At 45.1% G+C, this 20,797-nt stretch overlaps 1 protein-coding gene and 1 long non-coding RNA gene across 8 annotated transcripts in view; one reads left to right on the top strand and one right to left on the bottom strand.

The window, feature by feature from the left end:
- LOC122209558 lies at window positions 1-11,149 on the bottom strand. 2 transcript variants are annotated; one of them, XR_006197658.1, is made up of 3 exons: window positions 10,789-11,149; window positions 9,608-9,766; window positions 1-1,012 (listed from the first exon to the last, which is right to left on the bottom strand). It is a non-coding gene; the product is annotated as an uncharacterized LOC122209558 (long non-coding RNA). The 2 variants fall into 2 exon arrangements; XR_006197659.1 differs by lacking the exon at window positions 10,789-11,149 and adding an exon at window positions 10,280-10,408.
- ZNF789 (zinc finger protein 789) overlaps window positions 9,753-20,797 on the top strand; it is a 14,499-nt gene continuing 3,454 nt past the window's right edge. The window contains exons 1-3 of one of the 6 annotated variants that reach the window (XM_042921514.1): window positions 9,753-9,836; window positions 13,835-13,912; window positions 18,810-18,936. In XM_042921514.1, the coding sequence (XP_042777448.1) occupies window positions 9,834-9,836; window positions 13,835-13,912; window positions 18,810-18,936 (208 nt within the window). In that variant the 5' untranslated portion in view covers window positions 9,753-9,833. The other 5 variants (XM_042921517.1, XM_042921515.1, XM_042921511.1 and 2 more) reach the window with 5 other exon arrangements.

Raw genomic sequence — 20,797 nt, forward strand, 5'->3', positions numbered from 1 at the left:
AGGAAAATGAAGTTAACTTGTCCCAGATTATCGGCATCTTTAGATCCAAAATCATAATCCCAGGCTTCTCAGAATCCCTAATCAAATGCATCCTCTCAGGTACAAAGAGAACATGTTCATAAAGACATTTTTTTAAAGTTTATTTATTTGTTTAAGTAATCTCCACGCCCAATGTGGAGCTTGAACTCATGACCCTGAGATGAAGAATTGCAACATAAAACATCTTGGAAAGAGGATTTTGGATCTAAGTGGCCTGGTCAAGACTAATTAGCATGGACACCGGAGAGGTCAAATTTGGCACACAAACGGAGCATCTACAAAACAGTTCATGAGTGCGTTGGTGCAGACTTACAGTACCTAACACTGCTGTCTATAGCATTGCCCATATTCTTTAAGACCTGAGTTCTTGGGGTAATGGAAGTAGGCCCTCTAAAAATGGGGCATGTGCAAAGGACAGAGCCGTCTAACTCTGGCGAGTGAGAAACTAAACAATCAGTCTTCAAAGAGATTACTCAATATTAGGAGACAGTATCTGTTCTTTCCAGCATACTCATTGGCTGCTCTTATCCCCTGGTTTGCAAGAGTGTGATGATGGGATTGTAATAGCAAAATTAACCTGAATTCTCATGATGGTAGCAAGTAAGCCAGTTCCCTCTTCTGGTCCGTCAAATTCAACAATATACTACTCCTGGAAAGACAGGAGTCAGTAAATAGTCTTCCCTGCTATGCACTGGCTTGATGGTGCCCGAGGTGAAAGGGGGTGAAACTAGGGGAATAATTCCATCATCCAGGACCAAGAGTTCCTCTTATTATGTGGAAATAGACATGATTCAGCTTTCAGTCTCCCCACAGAGTAGAGAACAGGCTAACGGTACATGAAATAGCTTAGACTTTTCCTTTTGCGAGTGTGGGCTTTTGGAAAATTGCTCTTTCTGTGATGTTAGTCCAGGTCCTCCAAGAAGCAGATGCCAAGATGTGATGAAACATGCAAGGATTTTATCAGGAGACACGCCTGTGAGAAAGGAAATAAGGTGGGAGTTTTTAAAGCTGGCGAGAGCCCAAGATGCAAGACTACCCCACGGGAAGGAGAGGGGAATGGTCAGTGGAAGCATGATGCCGCCCTGCAGTTTAAGGAAAATTCAGCAAAGTCCTCGGGGAATCTCGAGCCAATGTCAGCTGAAGAAGAGTCCTATACCTTCCAGGGATGGTCTGCTAGAGGGTCCACACACACTCAGTGCCAGGGAGCAGCGCCTGGGAGGCATGTGTTGAGGCAGTTAGGACCTCAGCCAATTGTTCCCTGTAGCAAAGGTTCACAAGGCATGTCCTCATGGCCACTACATGAGGCATAAGAGAATGTTCCCATGGACACTTAAAAGTGTCAATTTGTAAAAATATGATGACCGAGTGTGTGGAAAAATACATAGGACAGGGGCTCCTGGCTGGTTCAGTCGGTGGAGCATCTGACTCTTGATCCCAGGGTCGCGAGTTCAAGCACCACAATGGGCATGGAGCCTACTTAAAAAAAAAAAAAAATACATAGCACAAATGACTATCAATCTAGGTAAGGCCATAGCCTCTAGTCCATACTGGATTTTCATTGCTAAGAAAGCTTCATGGTAGGGGCGCCTGGGTGGCTCAGTCGGTTGAGCGGCCGACTTTGGCTCAGGTCATGATCTCTCCATCCATGAGTTCAACCCCTGCGTCGGGCTCTGTGCTGACAGCTCAGAGCCTGGAGCCTGTTTCAGATTCTGTGTCTCCCTCTCTCTGACCCTCCCCTGTTCATGCTCTGTCTCTCCCTGTCTCAACAATAAATAAAACGTTAAAAAAAAATTTAAAAAAAAGAAATTAAAAAAAGAAAGCTTCATGGTATAGAATTATTGACCTGTCTCATGCAGTTCTATTGGATATTCCTCAAATAATGTATTTTCCTTAATAACACACTTTAACTTGGCAGACTGTGTTTTGGATCCAGGCATGTCTTCAGTGTGGGTGATTTCATACATTAAAGAGAAAATAATGGGGCGCCTGGCTGGCACAGTCAGTGAAGCATCCAAGTCTTGATCTCGGCTGAGGTCATGGTCTCACCGTTTGTGAGTTCGAGCTCCGCATCGGGCTCTGCACTGATATTGCACAGTCTGCTTGGGATTCTGTCTCTACTTCTCTCTGACCCTCCCCCACTTGTGCTCTCTCTCTCTCTCTCTGTCAAAATAAATAAACTTTAAAAAAAGTTTCTTAAAAAAAAAGAGAGAAAATAGATAAAGTAGAATCTCTGTTTATCCCAGTTAAGCTCCATTTTTGCCCTCTAATTCCAGGAAAGATTGAGAGTACTGGGGCTATGAATGGTGAGAAGGAGGAACATAGTTGTTGTTTTTTTTTAAGTTTACTTATTTATTTGCCCTCACCCTACTTTCAAATTTTTTTTTTTAATGTTTATTTAGTTTTGAGACAGAGAGAGACAGAGCATGAATGGGGGAGGGGCAGAGAGAGAGGGAGACACAGAATCAGAAGCAGGCTCCAGGCTCTGAGCCATCAGCCCAGAGCCTGACGCGGGGCTTGAACTCACAAACCGTGAGATCGTGACCTGAGCTGAAGTCGGACGCTCAACCGACTGAGCCACCCAGGCGCCCCACCCTCACCCTACTTTCAATGCCAGTCACAAGTAGTAGGTCCCCAGGTTACCCACAACTTCTGTCCAATTTGGCTACAAACTAGAAGTTCCCACAACTTCCTCCTCCGGTTTGTTTAGTTTGTTAGAACAGCTCACAGAATTCAGGGAAGCACTTCCTTACATCTACCAGTTTATTAAAAAAATATGATAGGGGCACCTGGGTAGCTCAGTTGGTTGAGTGTCTGACATCAGCTCAGGTCATGATTTCGTGGTTCTTGAGTTTGAGCCTCATACCAGGCTTGCTGCCATTAGCGTGGAGCCCACTTCCGATCCTCTGTCCCCCTCTCTCAGCCCTTCCCCTACTGGCACTCTCTCTCTCAAAAGTAAATAAAACATTTAAATATATATACGATAAAGGATACAGATAAATAGCCAGATGAAGAGGTAGATACACAGGGTGAGGTCTGGGAGGGTCCAGAGCACAGAAGCTTCTGTCCCCATGGAGTTGGGATATGTCACAATGCTGCTGGTGTGGATGTATTCACCAATTTGGAAGCTCCCAAATCCATACTATTGCGGTTTTATGGGGGCTTCCTCACACAGGTATGATCAATTATTAACTCCATTTCTAGGCCCTCTGCCCTCTCTGGAGAAGTGAGGGGCAGGACTGAAAATTCCAAGCTTCTCATCATGGCCTTGGTCTTCCTGGTGACTGTGGCCCATCCAGGAGGCACCTAAGAACCCACCCAGAGTCACCTCAGTAGATCAAAAGATGCTCCCAGTACTTTTACCATTAGGAATTTATAGGGGTTTAAAAAAAATTTTTTTTTAGGTTTATTTTGAGAGAGACAGAGTGTGCGAGCAGGGGAGGGGCAGAGACAGAGGGAGAGAGAGAATCCCACCCAGGCTCTATGCTGTCAGTGTAGAGCCCAACGTGGGGCTTGAATCCATGAACCATGAGATCATGACCTGAGCCAAAATCAAGAGTCACATGTTTAACCGACTGAACCACCCGGGGCCCCCAGGAATCTACAAGGGTTTTAAAAGTCCTGTGTCAGGGATGAGGTCAAAAACAAATATTAGAATAAGAGATGCTCCTGATGCTATGATCACTCAGGGAATTACAGGGGCTTTACAGTGCCAGGTACTGGCGGACACAGACTGATGTATTTTCTGTCACCTCATACCAGGAGGGTCCAGTCTGAGGGACGGGAGAGAGTCTGGATGAGGCTTTTGTCAAAGTTGCACATAATGAAATGAGATTCTTTCAGATTTCACAAGAGAAATAACATAATGTATATGCCAGCATAGACAGGAAGTGGCTGGCAGGAACCACATAAGGGAGTCAGAACCCCAGAGAACTTGGTTTAAAGCTAGACATAGTGTGTTCTGCCTAGTCCGAGATGAATAAGAATGGAAGCAAAAGGCAGAAACAGGGACACAAGTCCTACCAATGCAAGAGACAAGCAGGAAAACGGAGGTCCCAAGGCTCATCCAAGGACCTAATGGAGGAGGAGAACTAGGATATAAACATCCCTAAGTTAATTTACAATGTTAGCATGACACCAGTATAAGTAGATTTTTTCCCCTGCAGCTGCATTTATGAATTCTAGAACTCATGTAAAAAAATAAATAAGCAGGGTCACCTGGGTGGCTCAGTTGGTTAAGCATCCTACTCTTGATTTTGGCTCAGGTCATGATCTCAGGCTCAAGTCATGATCTCAAGGATCATGAGTTTGATCCTGCATCAGGATCTGCTCTGTCAGTGCGGAGCCTCCTTGGGATTCTCTCTCCCTCTCTCTGCCCCTCCCCCGCTTGCATGTGTTCATATGCTCTCTCTCAAAATAAATAAATAAACTTAAAAAAAAAAAAAGAAGTACAAGGAGAACAATGAGGAGGGGAAGGATGAGGAGGGTGTGGAGAGGAAGAAGAAACCAAAATCATAGTGAATTCATTTTTAATTTGGGAATAGAGAAATATTTCTAATTATGTCTCAAAATCCAAAATACAATGTCTATACACCAAGAGGAAAATATTCACGTACAATCATAGTTCAGTCACAAAATTCAAATGAAACTGTAAGAAGAAATGCAGTGGAATAAATTTAAAGACTGAATTGGCTTTATTGAATGATTCATGAATCAGGTAGCATCCCATCCAGCACTAGAATGGAACTCCAGAGGGCTACAGAAGGAAAGGTTTGTGTTTTTATTTATTTTACTTTTTTTAACATTTATTTATTTTTGAGAGACAGAGAGAAAGCAGGGGAGGGTCAGAGAGAGAAGGAGACAGAGAATCCGAAGCAGACTCCAGGCTCTGAGCTGTCAGCACAGAGCCCGACGCAGGGCTCAAACTCATGGACCGCAAGATCATGACCTGAGTTGAAGTGAGGCACTTAACTGACTGAGCCACCCAGAAGCCCCCAGCAGGAAAGGTTTTTTAAAAAGGCAGAGAGAGTGTACAACAAGGAAGTCATAGATAGAAAAATAAATCATCTGGCAAGGTAACCTTCCTTTAGGGGACAGTAGAGCCATTAGGAGCATTGCCTCAGTGGTGCTGACCAAAAAATTCCGGACTGACCAGTTAGGATTACATACCTAGGGAAGGTCGAAACTGTAATCATGTCAGGTATTAAATCTTGGCATGGTGTGATGGGTTTGAGATAGGGAAACTGAAGGACTCCATAGAAACATGGTTTTTTGCTCCTTTTTCTGCTTCTATTCTTATTAGGACCTGTGCCCCACCCCACTCCACACATGTCTAAGAATGTCCTCCTTGGATTTTTAAAATTTTATTTATTTATTTATTTATTTATTTATGTCTTTATTTATTTATTTATGAGGGGGTGGGGCAAGGGGCAGAGAGAGGGAGAGAGAGAATCCCAAGCAGGCTCTGCGCTGTTAGCGCACAGCCAGGACTCAGGGCTCGATCCTGCCAACCGTGAGATCATGACCTGAGCTGAAATCAAGTCAGACGTTCAACCCACCGAGCCACCCAGGTGCCCCTAGATTGTCCTCCTTGTAAGAGACAAGGAATTAATGAATTTATTTAACATCTAAGCAAAGATCAGGTGAGAATGACCAGAGGAAGCCATTGTAGTGGCTGCTTTTAGGCAAACGGGCTTGAGTGATGGGGTGTGGAAAGGGCCCACAGTGATTCCCTGGCTGAATAGAGACAGGCCCACTGGGTGACCCAAAATATCCATAGGCCCTAACTGACCAATGGGTTACTTACAACCAGGCACGGTTACCAAAAAAGGGAAAATTCCATATATCGCCATAACTCCTCACCTTCCTGCTTTAAAAACAGCCCCCACCCACTGCCTCATGGCAGACATGACCTGCCTGCTGCTCCCTTGCGGTGTGTTCCATAAACTTCTATTGCCTTTGTTCTGCCTCAGGTGAATTCTTTCACCACCTGTACCATTGGCTTCCACCTGATCTTCTTCGCCCCACATTTGGAGGTCCCCATCTGACCAGATAGATACCTCATTTAGACACCACAGCCATCCTACGCACATTCTGGGCCATGGCACTAGACATCTTAATGCCAAGGCCCCTTTGTTCCAAGGAATAACACCTGGGCCCTTGTCTTTGCTCTAACCAGTTCCTGGATACCTGAGGGGACACGTGCACCAGATCCCTGTCCTCAGTAAAAATCCCAGACCCCAAACAAAGACGAGACTCCCTCCTTTTCTTTCTGAGTAGCCCGGACACTATCTATATCTGCACTCTCTCTACACCTTCTATAAACTCTGCTCTCACTTCCTGCTGGCTCATGCTCGATTTCCATCCTACACGCAGCCAGGTCCTGTGGGACCCCCTCTGGGTCCCCAGACCCAGCCCGTGGGCATCAGGTTTAACTCAAGTGATTCCATTTGGGGCCTGTTGCTTCTTTTTAATAATTTAAATACTGAAAATTTTAAGCGCATGTGAAGGAAAATAAATGCATGTTAAAACTATACAGAGTTTCCTCTTCTGGCCATGATGTAGTTAGTAAGAGTGGACTTACTGAATTCATGTAAAAAACTATAAAACTAGAGAGAACAGGAGCACCTACCTGGGTGGCTCAGTCGGTTGAGCGTCCAACTTTGGCTCAGGTCATAGTCTGATGGTTCATGAGTTCAAGCCCCATGTTGGGCTCTGTGCTGACTGCATTGGGATTCTCTGTCCCCCTGCTTGGGATTCTCTGTCCTCCTCTCTTTCCACCCCTCCCCCACTCATGCGCTCGCTCTCTCTCTCTCTCTCAAAAATAAGTAACCATTAAAAAAAAAAAACTAGACAACATATGAAAAATGTTTTCAGACCGGAGACAACAGGCAGTACAGACCTGTGATCCTTGAGAAAAATGCACCTTTTATGACAGTGCAGGGGAGGAAGAGTCCATACAGACCATAGCAGGTTCTCTAAGATGAGGAGACAGACATTTGAGTTCAAGGAGGCAGAGGCAGCTGGGTTTGGGTGGCAGAATCCTAGGAAGCCAGAAGCTACACAGAGAAAATCTCTAGAAATTTCCATAAAGCGTCCTCTTGAGTCTGTTCCTAATAGAATCAATGCCAGGCAAAGAACGAACAGGAAACAGTAAGCTGAATAGATCTCCGCGTTCACACAGAGCTGGGAGATGTTCACGTTGAAATCTGAGGACTCTGACCTGAGGCATTCAGCAGAACTCCTAGAAGTACAGTAACTAGCCTTAGGGGACATCCAGATTTGCTCAAACTTTCAGGCCAAAGTCACACTCTTTTGGGGGTGACTCATCTTTACAAAGCTTCAAAACAAACCTTGAAACAGTCAAGCTGATCAGAAAATAATTTGAACTGTCTTAAAGGAAAAAAATATATTTTTATTCTTGTAAAATATATATAACATTTAAATTTTTAATCCCTTTTAAAAATAAAATTTTTTTCCCATTTTAAAATTTATTTTATATATAGAGAGAGAGTGAGAGCAGGGGAGAAGGGCAGAGGGAGAGAGAGAATCCCAAGCAGGCTCCACGTTCAGCACAGAGCCTGATGCAGGGCTTGATCCCATGGTCCTGGGCTCATGACCTGAGCTGAAATCAAGAGTCGGGCACTCAACTGACTCAGCCACTCAGGTGCCCCTAGCTTTTCAATCATTTTTAAGTGGCATTAAGTACATTCACATTGTCTGCAACTATCACCACTGTCCTTCTTCTCAAGCTGAAACTCTGTCCCCATTAAACATCAACTCTCCATTTCCCCCTCCCCTCAGCCCTTCTACTATCTGTCTCTATGAGTTTGACTACTCTAGGTACTTCACAAAAGTGGAATCATACAATGTTTGTCCTTGCGTGTCAGGCCTTTTTAACTTAGCATAATGTCCTCAAGGTTTTCCCATGTTGTAGCATTTGTCAGCATTTTCTTCCTATTAAGGCTGAAAAATATTCCATTGTATGGATACACCACAATTGGCTTTTCCACTCCTCTGCCCAGGAAACTTGGCTTGCTTCTGCCTTTTGGCTGTTGTGAATAAGGCTATTATGAACATGGGTGTACAAATATCTGTTTAAACCACTGATTTAATTTCTTTGGGGTATTTACAGAAGATGGATTTCTGGATCATATGGTTCCAATGGTTTTAAAGGAAAACAACAGGGGTGCTGGGTGGCTCAGTCAGTTAGGCATCCAACTTCGTCTCAGGTCATGATATCATGGTTCGTGGGTTCAAGCCCCACATCGGGCTCTGTGCTGACAGCTCGGAGCCTGGAGCCTGCTTTGGATTCTGTGTCTCCCTCTCTCTCTGCCCCGCCCTGGCTCATGCTCTGTCTCTCCCTCTCTCTCTCAAAAATAAATAAACATTTTTTTTTAAAAAAAGGAAAACAACAAACTCTGACACTCAATGTAAAATTTATAATGTCTGGCATCCGATAAAAAATTAATAGGTATGTACAGAAGCAGGAAAATGTAATCCAAAACCAGGAAAATAATCAGTCAATAGAAACAGATCCAGAAATGACAGACATTATGGAGTTGGGAGACAAGGACTTTAAAATAATTATGAATATCCTCAAAGACTTAAAAGAACATAAATGTAATAACAGAAAAATACAAGGTAATAAAAAGAAAAAGAATTTCTAGAGATAAAAACAACAACAATATGTGCAAGGATCAGTGAGCTTAAAGAATAGCAATAGAAACTACTGCTTGTAAGACCTACAGTTAGGAATCTCGTCACTGTAGTAGTCTCTGTCTCAAGCACTGGGACAATGAAAATTCTTCTGTTCCTTTCCCAGTATTTTAGTATAGTTCTTTGGCCTCCTGATCCATGTAGCTTCAGCTGTCAGTAAATATCCTGAGAGGGGAAACTACTCCTGAATTTGAGTCTTCCAAGTCTCCAATGTCCTTCCTTTAGCACAGCATAATTTTTCAAAAGCTCAACTGGTTTTTCCTGTATGAGATCAGCTGCCCTTTGCCTGGACCAAGCCTTAAATACTTTGAATAATGTTTTAATGTGTAATGTTTGAAATAAACAGTGCCTGGCACATTATAAGCCCTCAATGAATATTAACTGAATGAATGAATTTCATTGTATTTCCTGATTCTCTTGTCTCTTGGAAGTTCAAACTGCTACAACACTGAGTCAATGAATATGTGTTCATCTAAAGATGTTTAGAATACTGAAAGTTTTTCTCCCTAATGCTTTAGGAACATTTACTGTGGCCAGGCATTGTTATAAGCACCTTACATATATTAACTCATTCAGTACAGTAGAGAACAAGCAGAAAGTGGCCCCCCCTTTATCTGTATTCCCCCCTTACCTGTGGGGAGATACGTTCTAAGACCCTCAGGTGATGCCTGAAAGGTGTGGATGGTACCAAACCTTATATATACTGTGTTTTTTCCTATACATACATATCTATGATAAAGTTTCACTTGTAAATTAGGTATGGTAAGAGATTAACAACAATAAAATAGGACAATTAGAATAAGAGTCATGTGAATGTGGTCTCTCTAAAAATATCTCATTGTACTGTACTCACCCTTCTTCTTGTGATGATGTGAGATGATAAAATGCTTCTATGATGAGATAAAGTGAGGGGTATTATGTAGGCATTGTGAGGTAGCGTTAGGCAACTATCCACCTTCTCAGGATATGTCAGAAGGATCGTCTGTTTCTGGACCATGATTGACTCAGGGAGCTGAAAATGAGGAGAACAAAACAGAGGATAAGGGTGTACTACTACTCAGAACAACCCTATAAAATTCATGGTACTAATCTCTTCATTTTACATGCATGGAAAGTAACATACAGAGGAGTTATCTAATTTGTCCCTGGTCAAACAACTCGTATGATACTGGTAAAACAAACACCCTGTCCCTCTCTCTCTCTCCCCCCTCTCTCTAATGTTTTGGCCCATGAAAATCAAGACTTAAAGGCAGGATTTCACACAGTACCTCAAAGAGTGGTTTTTTTTTTAAACTGTTAATTTATTTTTCTTTACTAAACATAGAATCCTATCAAAGATTAGTCCTGCTATCAATTACAACTAATTGCCACTGTTAACTAGTCCTATGTTGCTTTGTTTAAATAGCATTCAAGTAACAGAAAAGTAAATTCTGAATAACATAATTTCAGATAAATACCTATCTTCATATTTTTATGTTACAGCAATAACACAGATATGTATAATAATTCATTATATTCAACATACTATGTTATTCGTCTGGTAGGACTGTGTCCAGGGTTGGCTCTCTAAAAAGGTGGTCACTCTAGTGGCGCCTGGGTGGCTCAGACGGTTGCGTGACCGACTTTGTCTCAGGTCATGATCTCACGGTCTGTGGGTTCAAGCCCTGTGTTGGGCTCTGTGCTGACAGCTCGGAGCCAGCTTTGGATTCTGTGTTTCCCTCTTTCTCTGCTCCTCCCCTGCTCGCGCTCTGCCAAAAATAAATAAATATTTTTTTAAAAAACAAATTAAAAGGTGGTCACTCTACATTACACTCACAAGGGGAGCTTTGTAAAAATACACAATTTGAGGGCGCCTCAAAGGCTCAGTTAAGCCTGGGACTCTTGATTTCAGCTCGGGTCACGGTCTCACAGTTTATGGAGCCTGGCATCTGGCTCTGCACTGACAGCATTAAGCCTGCTTGGGATTCTCTCTCCTTCTCTCTCTGCCCTTCCCCCCCTCAAAATAAATGTATAAAACATTTCTTAAAAACCCACGCAATTGCACAAGGGCCCATCTTAACGCATTCTGCTTCAACTGGTGTGGGAGGGGAAGGTCTCGCCGTTAGAGTTTTCAAAGCCTCCCGGTGATTCTTGATAGAGATTCCGAACTGCTTGGCGGGGCGGGAACCGGCCGGGCGGGGCCTGAAAGTCACGTGCCCCAACCGGGACCCTCTGCGGCAGTTGATTGGCTTCGACCAGGGGTGCGTGAGACGGAGGCCCCTTCTCTATTAAACGGACCAGAGAGTTGCGAAGCCTCCGAGCTTCCTAGAAGGTACGCTGGCCGAGAAGCTGAGCTCCCCGCGCAGGAATAAGGGTCGGCGAGTGGCGCGGGTTTCTTCCGCATTCGCGCCCTCAGGTAGGGGGTTAGCGGAGGGGCGGCGACCTGTCACGGGTCCTGCCCCGAACCTGGAGAGGGAAGCCCGCCCATGGGGGCCGCCGCAGGTGGACACTGAGGTCTTCCTGGAGGAGATGGCACCGCGGAGGGTCGGAAGCAGGTCTAGGAAGAGAGGAGCTCGTGTGATGGGACGGGTGGGTGCGGCGGCAGAGCCACGGTGTCCCCGCAACCGAAGGTGACAGGGCTCGAGAGACAGTCCTCACCCCCCGCCTTCGGGGCAGGTCGCAGGGACTTAAGGGAGCGTCTTCCTGAAGATGTCAACTTGTGAATATTTTCCGTGGCGTCGGGTCTTCAACATTAAGGAGGAACAAGTCCGATGAATGAACGGCTGGTTAATAGTGTGGTTCGGTTCGGTTTGGTTTGGTTAGGTTATAGACGAAAAGGAGAAGTGATCGAACGTTTCCAGAGTTCACATTGTTGCGAAGTGGCGTTTTAGATTCTGACTTCCAATGCACGGTAGACGGGATAGTTAGGTAATGAGAGGGCTGAGGTCCCTTCCCCAGTCTTGACGCCATCGATCAGGACGTTTCTTTGGAGCGCCTCCATGCTTAAAAGAGCAGAGGATCTTCCAAGCAGTGTTTTTAGGGTACGTGAATGGTGCGAGGGATGTTCTTAAAAACGCACTTAGAGAAAGCAGCGTTCACCAGTGGCCAGAGAAGCACACACAAAAAAAAAAGAAAAAAAAGAAAAAAAAAAAGAAAAAATCACCTGGATCCCAGTAACTATTGTTACTACTGTAACAATTGTGGAGGGCCACAATTTGGATGTACCCTAGGCCAACCACCCATGGCTGTGGAATCAAAACTTGAACTGCCCTAGTTTCCCCAAAGTGCAGACTCTCCTGCAGAACTTAAGCTTTCTTCATGTCATGGTGACTTGTAGCTTCCTAGCCCATCAGCTGCAGACCAGTCAACTTGTACAGTGCTTCTATTCTAAAATAGGGTTGTAAGTTTCTAGTAAAGGATAGAAAACAAAGCTACTTCCTCATCTCCTGTGTAGGGGGCAGAAAAATAACTGTCTTTCTCAGTTCTTAGCTGAGACTCCTGCAATAAAAGATTAAGAAACAGACAAGTCTATTTACATGTATACTTCATGTATGTGTGGGAAATACCCACGGAAAAATGAGTAACTCCTGGGGTGGCTTAGAATTCAGGCCTAAATACCATCTTTTTTTTTTTTTTTTTTTTTTTAAGTTTATTTATTTTTGAGAGAGAGAGGGAGACAGAGAATCCCAAGTAGGCTCCTCACTGTCAGCGCAGAGCTGGACACGGGGCTTGAACTCACTAAACCGTGAGATCATGACCTGAGCCGAAATCGAGTCTGACGCTTAACTGGCGGAGCCACCCAGGCACCCCTAAATACCATCTTAATAGGGAAAGGGGAGAGAGGATGTAGGCCTCTTAGAGGAGAGTAAATGCTTTTTAAGAAAGATGAACGGGCCTGTAGAAGAATAGACAGAAGGTTCAATAGTTTATGACAAAGTTTGTCTGGGTGTTGTGTCAACGTCTAGTCTCCTCTCCTGTGACACAAGTCTATCTTCCCTGGTTGGTGAAACTCCCTGGGAGGGGAATTTATGACACTTGAGTTCTTTTTGGAGGATCTATCTTTAGGGATATGCAGGGGGTTCAGAGAAGGCCTTTCTCTGCGTTTGCCTCTTTTCAAGTGCCTGAAGCTCGAAATAATCATGGGGCAGCATCTTCTCTCCCCTTCACGTGCTTTCTGAACTGAGCAGTGACTGCCGAGAGCTCTCAGCTTCTTCACGCTTTAGGCTTAGAAGTCTCCTTGTTTGTTTCTCCCTCAAGAAAATATTCATATCAAGTAAAGCTCTCTGAATATCCTTTTGACAGTGATTACCTCTGTGTATATAAAATGTAGCCTGAAATCTCCAACTGCCCTAACGTCATCTTATACTCTCTGAGCTGATTCTTTGTGAGATGCAGAAATAAATGAAGACCGCCCTCCCCACCCACCCCCCAAAATGCGAATGAGCAAAGGCTCTTCATTCAGAGCCTGCCACAGCAAGGGAGGGAGCCACTGTCACATGTTTAGCAGAGACTCAAGGCAGGCAGGGGAAAGTGGGGTGAAAAAGGGGGAAGTTTGGATGTACCCACTTTGGAGGCTATTGGCTTGGGAAAGCTGGAGGTGGGTTAAGTAAGTAGAAACGGAACATCCTATGTGGTTGGGGAGGGCTTTCTCTGTTGGTAAAAATTGGAAGAAGGAAGTAAAAATTCAGGATAATCTGGCAGTTATTGACCAAATCTGGATGTGGGGCTGATTGCTACACTGGCTGTGGTTTGGGTTCTGGGCTGGTTGCTACAGGTGGTGAGCCAGAGTTCTGTTTTTGTCTATGGTCGTGTCCCTTTGTGTATTTAGTCTTTCAGTGAGAACGTATTCTACAGAACATACTCTAGGGAGAAGGGGAGGGCGGGGTCCTTGGATAAAGCTTTGGAAATTGAGCTAACTTCAGAAATTCATGAAAAGACTCTCCTAGCAGCTCCTTTCATGTTATCACCCATTTCGACACCAAACACCGTGACTGGGTATTAGCTGAGGTTTGTTGGCCTCGTTGGACTTCCCTGTCCCAGGGCTGCCTGGTGAGAGAGCTTTAAGTTCTGGCCGTACTCATGATCGTTTTTTCTCCTTCAGTCTAGACTGATGGCTGCAATCCTGCCCCATCTCCAAGACCAGGATGTGGAAGCTGTATTCGTGACAGCTGGGTGGAAGGTGAGCTGGGCGGCTCCTCCCCTTCCTTAGGATATTCCCTGTGGCCCTGCAATGGCCTTGACTCCTTTGTTCACGTTGAGCCATCTTTATTAATTTGGGGACTTTTCTTTCTTGGAAGGTATGATGTAAAGAGCTTGAACTGTGGGCTCAGGTTCAAGTCCAGGCTTTGTTTTAGTTGTGTTACCTTCAGCAAGTCACATAAGCTCTCTGGGCCTCAGTTTACTTATCTGTAAATGGGACGATGATAGTTCTTATCACAAGGAGTTGTGAGTATTAAGTGAGACACTTATGAAAATAAGTAAGTAATACTTACCATAGTATCTGGTTATATTTTAAGCACTCTGCAAGCTTTAGCTACTGTTACCATAGTCATTGATTGTTTCTGTCAGTGAGGGATACTGTGTACCTACTGTGTACCAGATACTATCCTTTGTGCTGGGAGATAAACTCTACCTGAAGGAGTTTAAAGTCTTTATGGAAAAGTAGATATGTAAACAGATTCTTGTAATATGGGGATAAATTCTGATCTGCCCGTGTTAAAGGGAACAAGAGCAGCTTAGTTACTGAATTTGTAACATTACGGAGGATGATTATGAAAAGTTGAGTTTAGGGGCATCTGGGTGGCTCAGTCAGTTAAGTGTCCAACTCTTGATTTGGGCTCAGATCATGATCTCATAGTTCCTGAGATCAAGCCCTGTGTCAGGCTCTGCACTGACAGCTCAGAGCCTGGAGCCTGTTTCCCATTCTGGGAAAATCTCTCAGAGTCTCCCTCTCTCTCTGCCCTTCCCCTGCTCATGCTCTATCTGTCAAAAATAAACCTTAAAAAAAATTTTTTTTTTAAGCTGAGTTTAGGGGCACCTGGATTGGCTCAGTCAGTTAAGCATCTGGCTCTTGATTTCAGCTCAGGTCATGATCTTATGGTTTGTGAGATCGAGCCCTGCATCAATCAGGCTCTGTGCTGTCCGTGCTGGACATTCTCTCTCTCTCTCTCTCTCTCTCTCTCTCTCTCTCTCTCTCTCTCTCTCTCTGTCTCTCTCTCTCTGCCCCTCCCCTGCTGTCACTGTCTCTCTCTCAAAACAAACATTAAAAAAAAAGTGTTGAGTTTAAAGTTAAGGAGACAAGTTAGGATGCCATTGCAACAATTTTGAAAGGACAGTGGGACAAGGAGGGAACAAGGAGTCTGTAGCGCTCTTCTGGCTTCATGGCCAGTGCGCCCTGACTGCCAGAGAGTCTGTGGCGCTCTTCCGTTTCTCCGCTCCTTTGCACAGCCTGTTCTCTCCTTCACAGGCAAACTCACATATTTGCATTTTAAGACTGAACTAAAAACTCTTCTCCGTGAAACCCTCCCTGACTTCCTACATTAGCATCACTCTGCCCTGCGATCCCAGGTGGGCGGACATAGGGAGCAGTTGCAGAGGCTTGATGAGGCTTAAACCGGATGGTGGCTTATGGAGTGACAGGAAGTGAGTGTGTAGTTTTCTTCTAGAAGCTGGTCCGGTAAGGGAAGGAGAGAGAGCCAAAACCAGAGGAGAAGGAAAGCACGGAACATCTTCTTAAAGATAGGCGAGACTTTGGCATTTTTGGTGGCGAAGGGGAAGGAGTTAGCGGAGAAGTAAGTGTTTAAGAAAAACATTCCTGTGTCTCTCTGCTTTCTCCTTTCATGCTTTCACTTCACTTCTGACATCAGACATGCTGGTGCTTTCCTGCACACATCGGGCACTTCCTTGACACCAGCCAGGTGCCCTGCAGTTTAGCTCAGTTTTGATGCTCTCTTCAAGGATTAGCATTGGATGCCACAGGTTAAGGGCTCAGTCCCACAGGACTGCCCCTCCCCCACTTCTGACACCAGCCAATTGCAAGTCCAGGTTGTCACCTGTGCCTTGAGTGACTGACTATGTATTTGGAGGTTCCCATGACTTCCCTCCTTGGGTTCGATTAATTTGCTAGTGTGACTCAGAGAACTCAGGAAAACCGTTTACTTACTAGATTACTGGTTTATTACAGGCTGTAACTCGCGAACAGCCACACAGAGGTGCGTAGGGCAAGGTGTGGGGAAGGGGCACAGAGCTTCCGTGCTGAGTGTGCAGCACTCCCAGCACCAACTCAGGCTCGACAGCCCCGAAGCTCTCTGAACCCCATTCTCCTGGGTTTTTATGGAGACTCATTGTGTGGACTCGATTGATTACGTCATTGGTCTTTGGTGATTGATTGGATTTCCAGCCCCTCTCCCTCCTCTGAATTGGGGTGGAGGGTTCAAACCCTCTAGTCACCTGGTTGGTTCCCCCTGGCAACCAGCCTCCCAGACTTGGGGCCTTTCCAAAGCTCACCTCTTTAACATTAACTCAGGTGTGGTCAAAGGAATTTGTTGTAAGGTGACATGCCTTTGTGGCTCTGGAGCTATTTCAGAAACCAAGGGCAAAAGACCAACTATTAAGAGATGCTCCTTTGCTCTTATCCCTTAAGAATTCCAGCGGTTTTAGGAGCTCTGTGCCAGAAATGATGAAGATTAAATCTATATTTCTTATTATAAGTCATGGTATGGTAGGGGAGAAGAGGGTAAGGATATAGAAAAGGCAGAGTGCTGTCATTGGATTAAGACCCTGGGGGAGACACGAGGGAATGGAAGCAGAGGTGGAGGCAGAGGGGCAGCGGTTGCTAGAAGAGCCTCTTCTGCTGAGGTGGGGAGGGGGAGGAGTGAGAACACAGGTAATGCCTGGTGGGAGTGTGAGAGGGGTTAGGGAGCCTGTGCCCTGTGGGCTCTTTCCTGGGACATAATGGGCAATGCCTTCCCGAAGGGAGTAGTGGGGGTGAGTCACATGTCCTCCTAGCCCCCTCCGAGTACCTCCCACTGGATAGTTACCATGTTGACTTCCATCTTTCCCCACTGGACAGTTCACTCCCTGAGCAGGGACAAAGGCTGCTACAGAGTCAGACAGATTGTGCATGTAGCAACCCCCCATTCACACAGCTGTGATGTGAACTGTGTTCTGTAGGATTGAACAGTGCACAGCCTGAACAGCTATATCCTGTGGCCTCAGTAGGAACTTTTATTGCTGGCCTACAGCTTGAAGGCTAGCAACTTACTGGTGCCCAATAAATGTTTCTTGAAAGAAAGAGAGTGGTAAAGGTATAGAAAACCCTGAGAAGGAACATGAGAGAGCAAGAGTTTGGGGCAACATTAAAGGCCTGACTCTCAAACTGAGTGTATAGAGATAACTTGGTGGGAGATGAAGCCATTTTATTCCTACCTGTTAGCCTTCATGTAGAGCAGAGAATGTCAGCTGAGGAGACTTGCAGGGCAGCTGTGGTAAAAGGAGGGACATTTGGGATGGGTAGTGAGTGGGAACTTGAAACCATAGTCCTGGAAATCAGGCTTGGTAGGGAGGAAAGAAGGGTCATGCAATTTGGGAGATTCTGGTGTCTGTTTCCTGAGGGTGTGGGGGTGAGTATTCCCTTTTCCTGATCACCCTTTTCATGCACAGATTGCCTCTGATGCTACTCAGTTTGTCCTAATAGAGGGGAGTGTGGTGGGCAGACACTAGGCCTCTGCTCCAAGAGCTCCCGTGGTGGGAGGCACCTTCTATTCTCAGCCCACATGAGTTGAACATAGTTGCAAATGGAAACTTCTACAAAACTTCTACCCCGTAGTACATTGTACCAACGGTCTCTGTTTGCCCCCCTCTGATATATGTTCCACCCTCCCCCACTTTGGTCTGGGCCCTGGGAGGCTGACCTTCACACACCATCAATGGGTTCTCTTGCCCTCTGGCTTCCAGCTGGCTTTTGGCAATGGGATGGAAGGGGTCAGGGGACCAGAAACCTGGAAGAAAGTGGTGTCGGGTTTTATTCCCACAGCCCCGTGCATGTTGGGCTGTGGGATGAGAGTGGCCACAGAGCTCCAGTCTTCTAACAACTTTCTGGATTCCAGTAACCCCTCTCCTTCCGTCTTCCCCTTCAGACATATGGGTGATTGTTCCCCATGAGAGCCAGCCTGGCATGCTTCTGCATGCCTTGTTGGCTTCCATGAAGCCTGTCCCTTCCTTTGCAAATTGTCTGCATGCCAACCTATCCTCAGTGACCTCATTTGAATGTGCCATCTCTTTCCCAAGGGAATCTGGGACAGAAATATATTATTTGTTAAAGGTGCTGGTATATGGAGCAGGGTCAGCAAACTGACCTGGACCCGGTAGTCAAGTTTCACTGGAACACATTCACTTACCTGTTGTCTCTGGCTGCTTTTGTGTGACAGCAGCAGAGCTGAATAATTGTAGCAGAGACCAAATCACCTGAAAGCCTAAAATGTTTACCATCTGGCCTTCTACAGAATAAGTTTGTCAGGGTGTCTGGGTGGCTCAGTCCGGTTAGGCGCCCGACCCTTGATTTTGGCTCAGGTCAGGATCTCATGGTTTGTGAGGTTGAGCCCCGCATGGGGCTCCACACTGACAGCATAGGGCCTGCTTGGGAGTCTCTCTCTCTGCCCCTCCCCCACTCACAAATGCACGTTTTCTCTCTCTCTCAAAATAAATAAACTTTAAAAAAGAAAAAGTTTGTCTACGCTATAGTATAGAGGAAAGAATGAGCTTGGCCAAGTCACTTTACCTCCTCAAGCCTCACCTGTAGAATAATGATAGTTCACAAAGTCGTTTTAAGAACTGAGGTTGGGGGCACCTGGGTGGCTCAGTTGGTGAAGTGTCCAACTCTTGATTTCAGCTCAGGGCATGATCTCACGGTTCATGAGTTCAAGCCCCGTGTCGGGCTCTGTGCTGACAGTGTGGAGCCTGCTTGGGATCCCCTCTGTCTCTCTCTTTCTCTCTCCCTTTCTTGCTCACTCTCTCTCAAAAATAAATGAACTTAAAAAAAAAAAAGAATTGAGGCTATAATTAGTCTCTGTTTTCAGGAGTCGCTGTCATTTGAGGATGTGGCTGTGTACTTCACTAGAGAAGAGTGGGACAAACTTGACTGGGCTCAGAAGGACCTCTACAGAGACGTGATGCTGGAGAATTACAGGAACATGATCTTGCTGGGTAATGAATGACTTGGCTTGAAGATTTGGCTCCGACTGTCTACACAAGTGCTCAGCCCCTTATTTGCAATTCTAAAATCAGAAAAGCTTTGCAAACTAGAAGTTTTTTCATAACTCATCTGGCTGTAAGACCCAACCTGAAGTGTTCAGGTGGTAAAACCTGATCTCTTCTACTGGAAGCTGTGTATCATCCTTCTTTTTTCCCATGTGGTCATCATATCTATATATTTAGCGTACCAGAGATATCAGCGTGTTTGATGAAGGGTACAGCTCCAACCCCTGTGGGGGGTGGTACATAATAGAAAACATACACACCAAGTCACCTTCCTAAAATCCGGAAAAATTCTGACCTGAAACGCAGCTGGCCTCTACAATGTTTTCTTTTTTTATTTTTTTTTTTATTTTTTTTTCAATGTTTTTTTTTTTTTTTTTTTTTTAATTTATTTTTGGGACAGAGAGAGACAGAGCATGAACGGGGGGAGGGGCAGAGAGAGAGGGAGACACAGAATCGGAAAGAGGCTCCAGGCTCCGAACCATCAGCCCAGAGCCCGACGCGGGGCTCGAACTCACGGACCGCGAGATCGTGACCTGGCTGAAGTCGGAGGCTTAACCGACTGCGCCACCCAGGCGCCCCTACAATGTTTTCAAATAAGGGATTGTGGACAATGAATAGTTGCCTTTTGTTTTAGAGGTCGGAGACGCTTAATCCACTCCCCACCCCGATCCGCATCTTCCTTATCTGTAAGACCCATAGGAGCTGAACGGTTTATGGCTGATTTGGATTCCAAAGGTTAGCTTCTTTTTCTCTCGAAAAGTCTTTTTCTTTCTTCCCTCTGGAAATGGGTTCCTTCTTTGTTTGCAGCATCACTGGGTGTCTAGGAAATGATTCCTAACGGACTTCATTTCTGAACCTCCACTGCTTCCCCACTCACGGACCCTGCCTTTGGCTTATTGCAATGCAGAATCTCCTCCCATGGGCGTTTTCTCAACAAATCACTTTCTTTCTGGGGTCCAGCTTTGACACCCACACTGACACTCTTTCTACAGTCTTGACCACCTCCTGCGGGATTGTCTGCCCACCTCTGGAGTTTTTGATGTTTATTTTCCTTGTAGAAGCATTTACAAGAGCAGACTTGAATACACACAAGGTACAGGAACGGGAGAACATTCAGGGGTAACACTGTTCATATTTTGGAATGTTTCCATCCAGTTTTTCTCTCTCTGTCCTTTTAAAAAATGTAGCTGAACAGAAGTGCCTGAGTGGCTCAGTCGGTTAAGCATCCAACTCTTGGTTTCAGCTCAGGTCATGATCTCACAGTTTGTGAGTTCGAGCCCTGCGTCGTGCTCTGTGCTGACAGCATGGAGCCTGCTTGAGATTCGCTCTCTCTCCCTCTCTCTGCCCCTCCACTACTCGCACTGTGTCTCTGTCACTCTCAAAATAAATAAGCTTTAAAAAATGTGGCTGAACATATTCTGTGTATAATTTTGTAATTCCTTTAAATCTTAACTAATGTTAAGCTTCAACATTTTCCCTATGTTATTAAAAGCCCCCATAAATACAGTAAATGATCATAATGTAATTCTGTTGTATGATCTGTAATGTTTAATCATTTTCCCATTTGGGGATATTTAGTTTGGCTTGTTGTTGTTGTTGTTGACTTGTTTATGGATTTATCATCTACTATACTTAATGTTCTAATGGATGTTTGTGACCATAAATCCTTATGTGAATTTCTGACTGTTCCCAAGATCCAGAATATTGGTGTTAAAGGGTATGGGCTCTTAGTCTCTCTGATTATTGAATGGCCTTTCAGTAACAAAGTAGGAAATAAAAATCATCTGCAGGCCTACTGCCCAGAAAT

Source organism: Panthera leo, chromosome E3 (genome assembly GCF_018350215.1).
Source record: "Panthera leo isolate Ple1 chromosome E3, P.leo_Ple1_pat1.1, whole genome shotgun sequence".
Lineage (NCBI taxonomy): Eukaryota > Metazoa > Chordata > Mammalia > Carnivora > Felidae > Panthera > Panthera leo.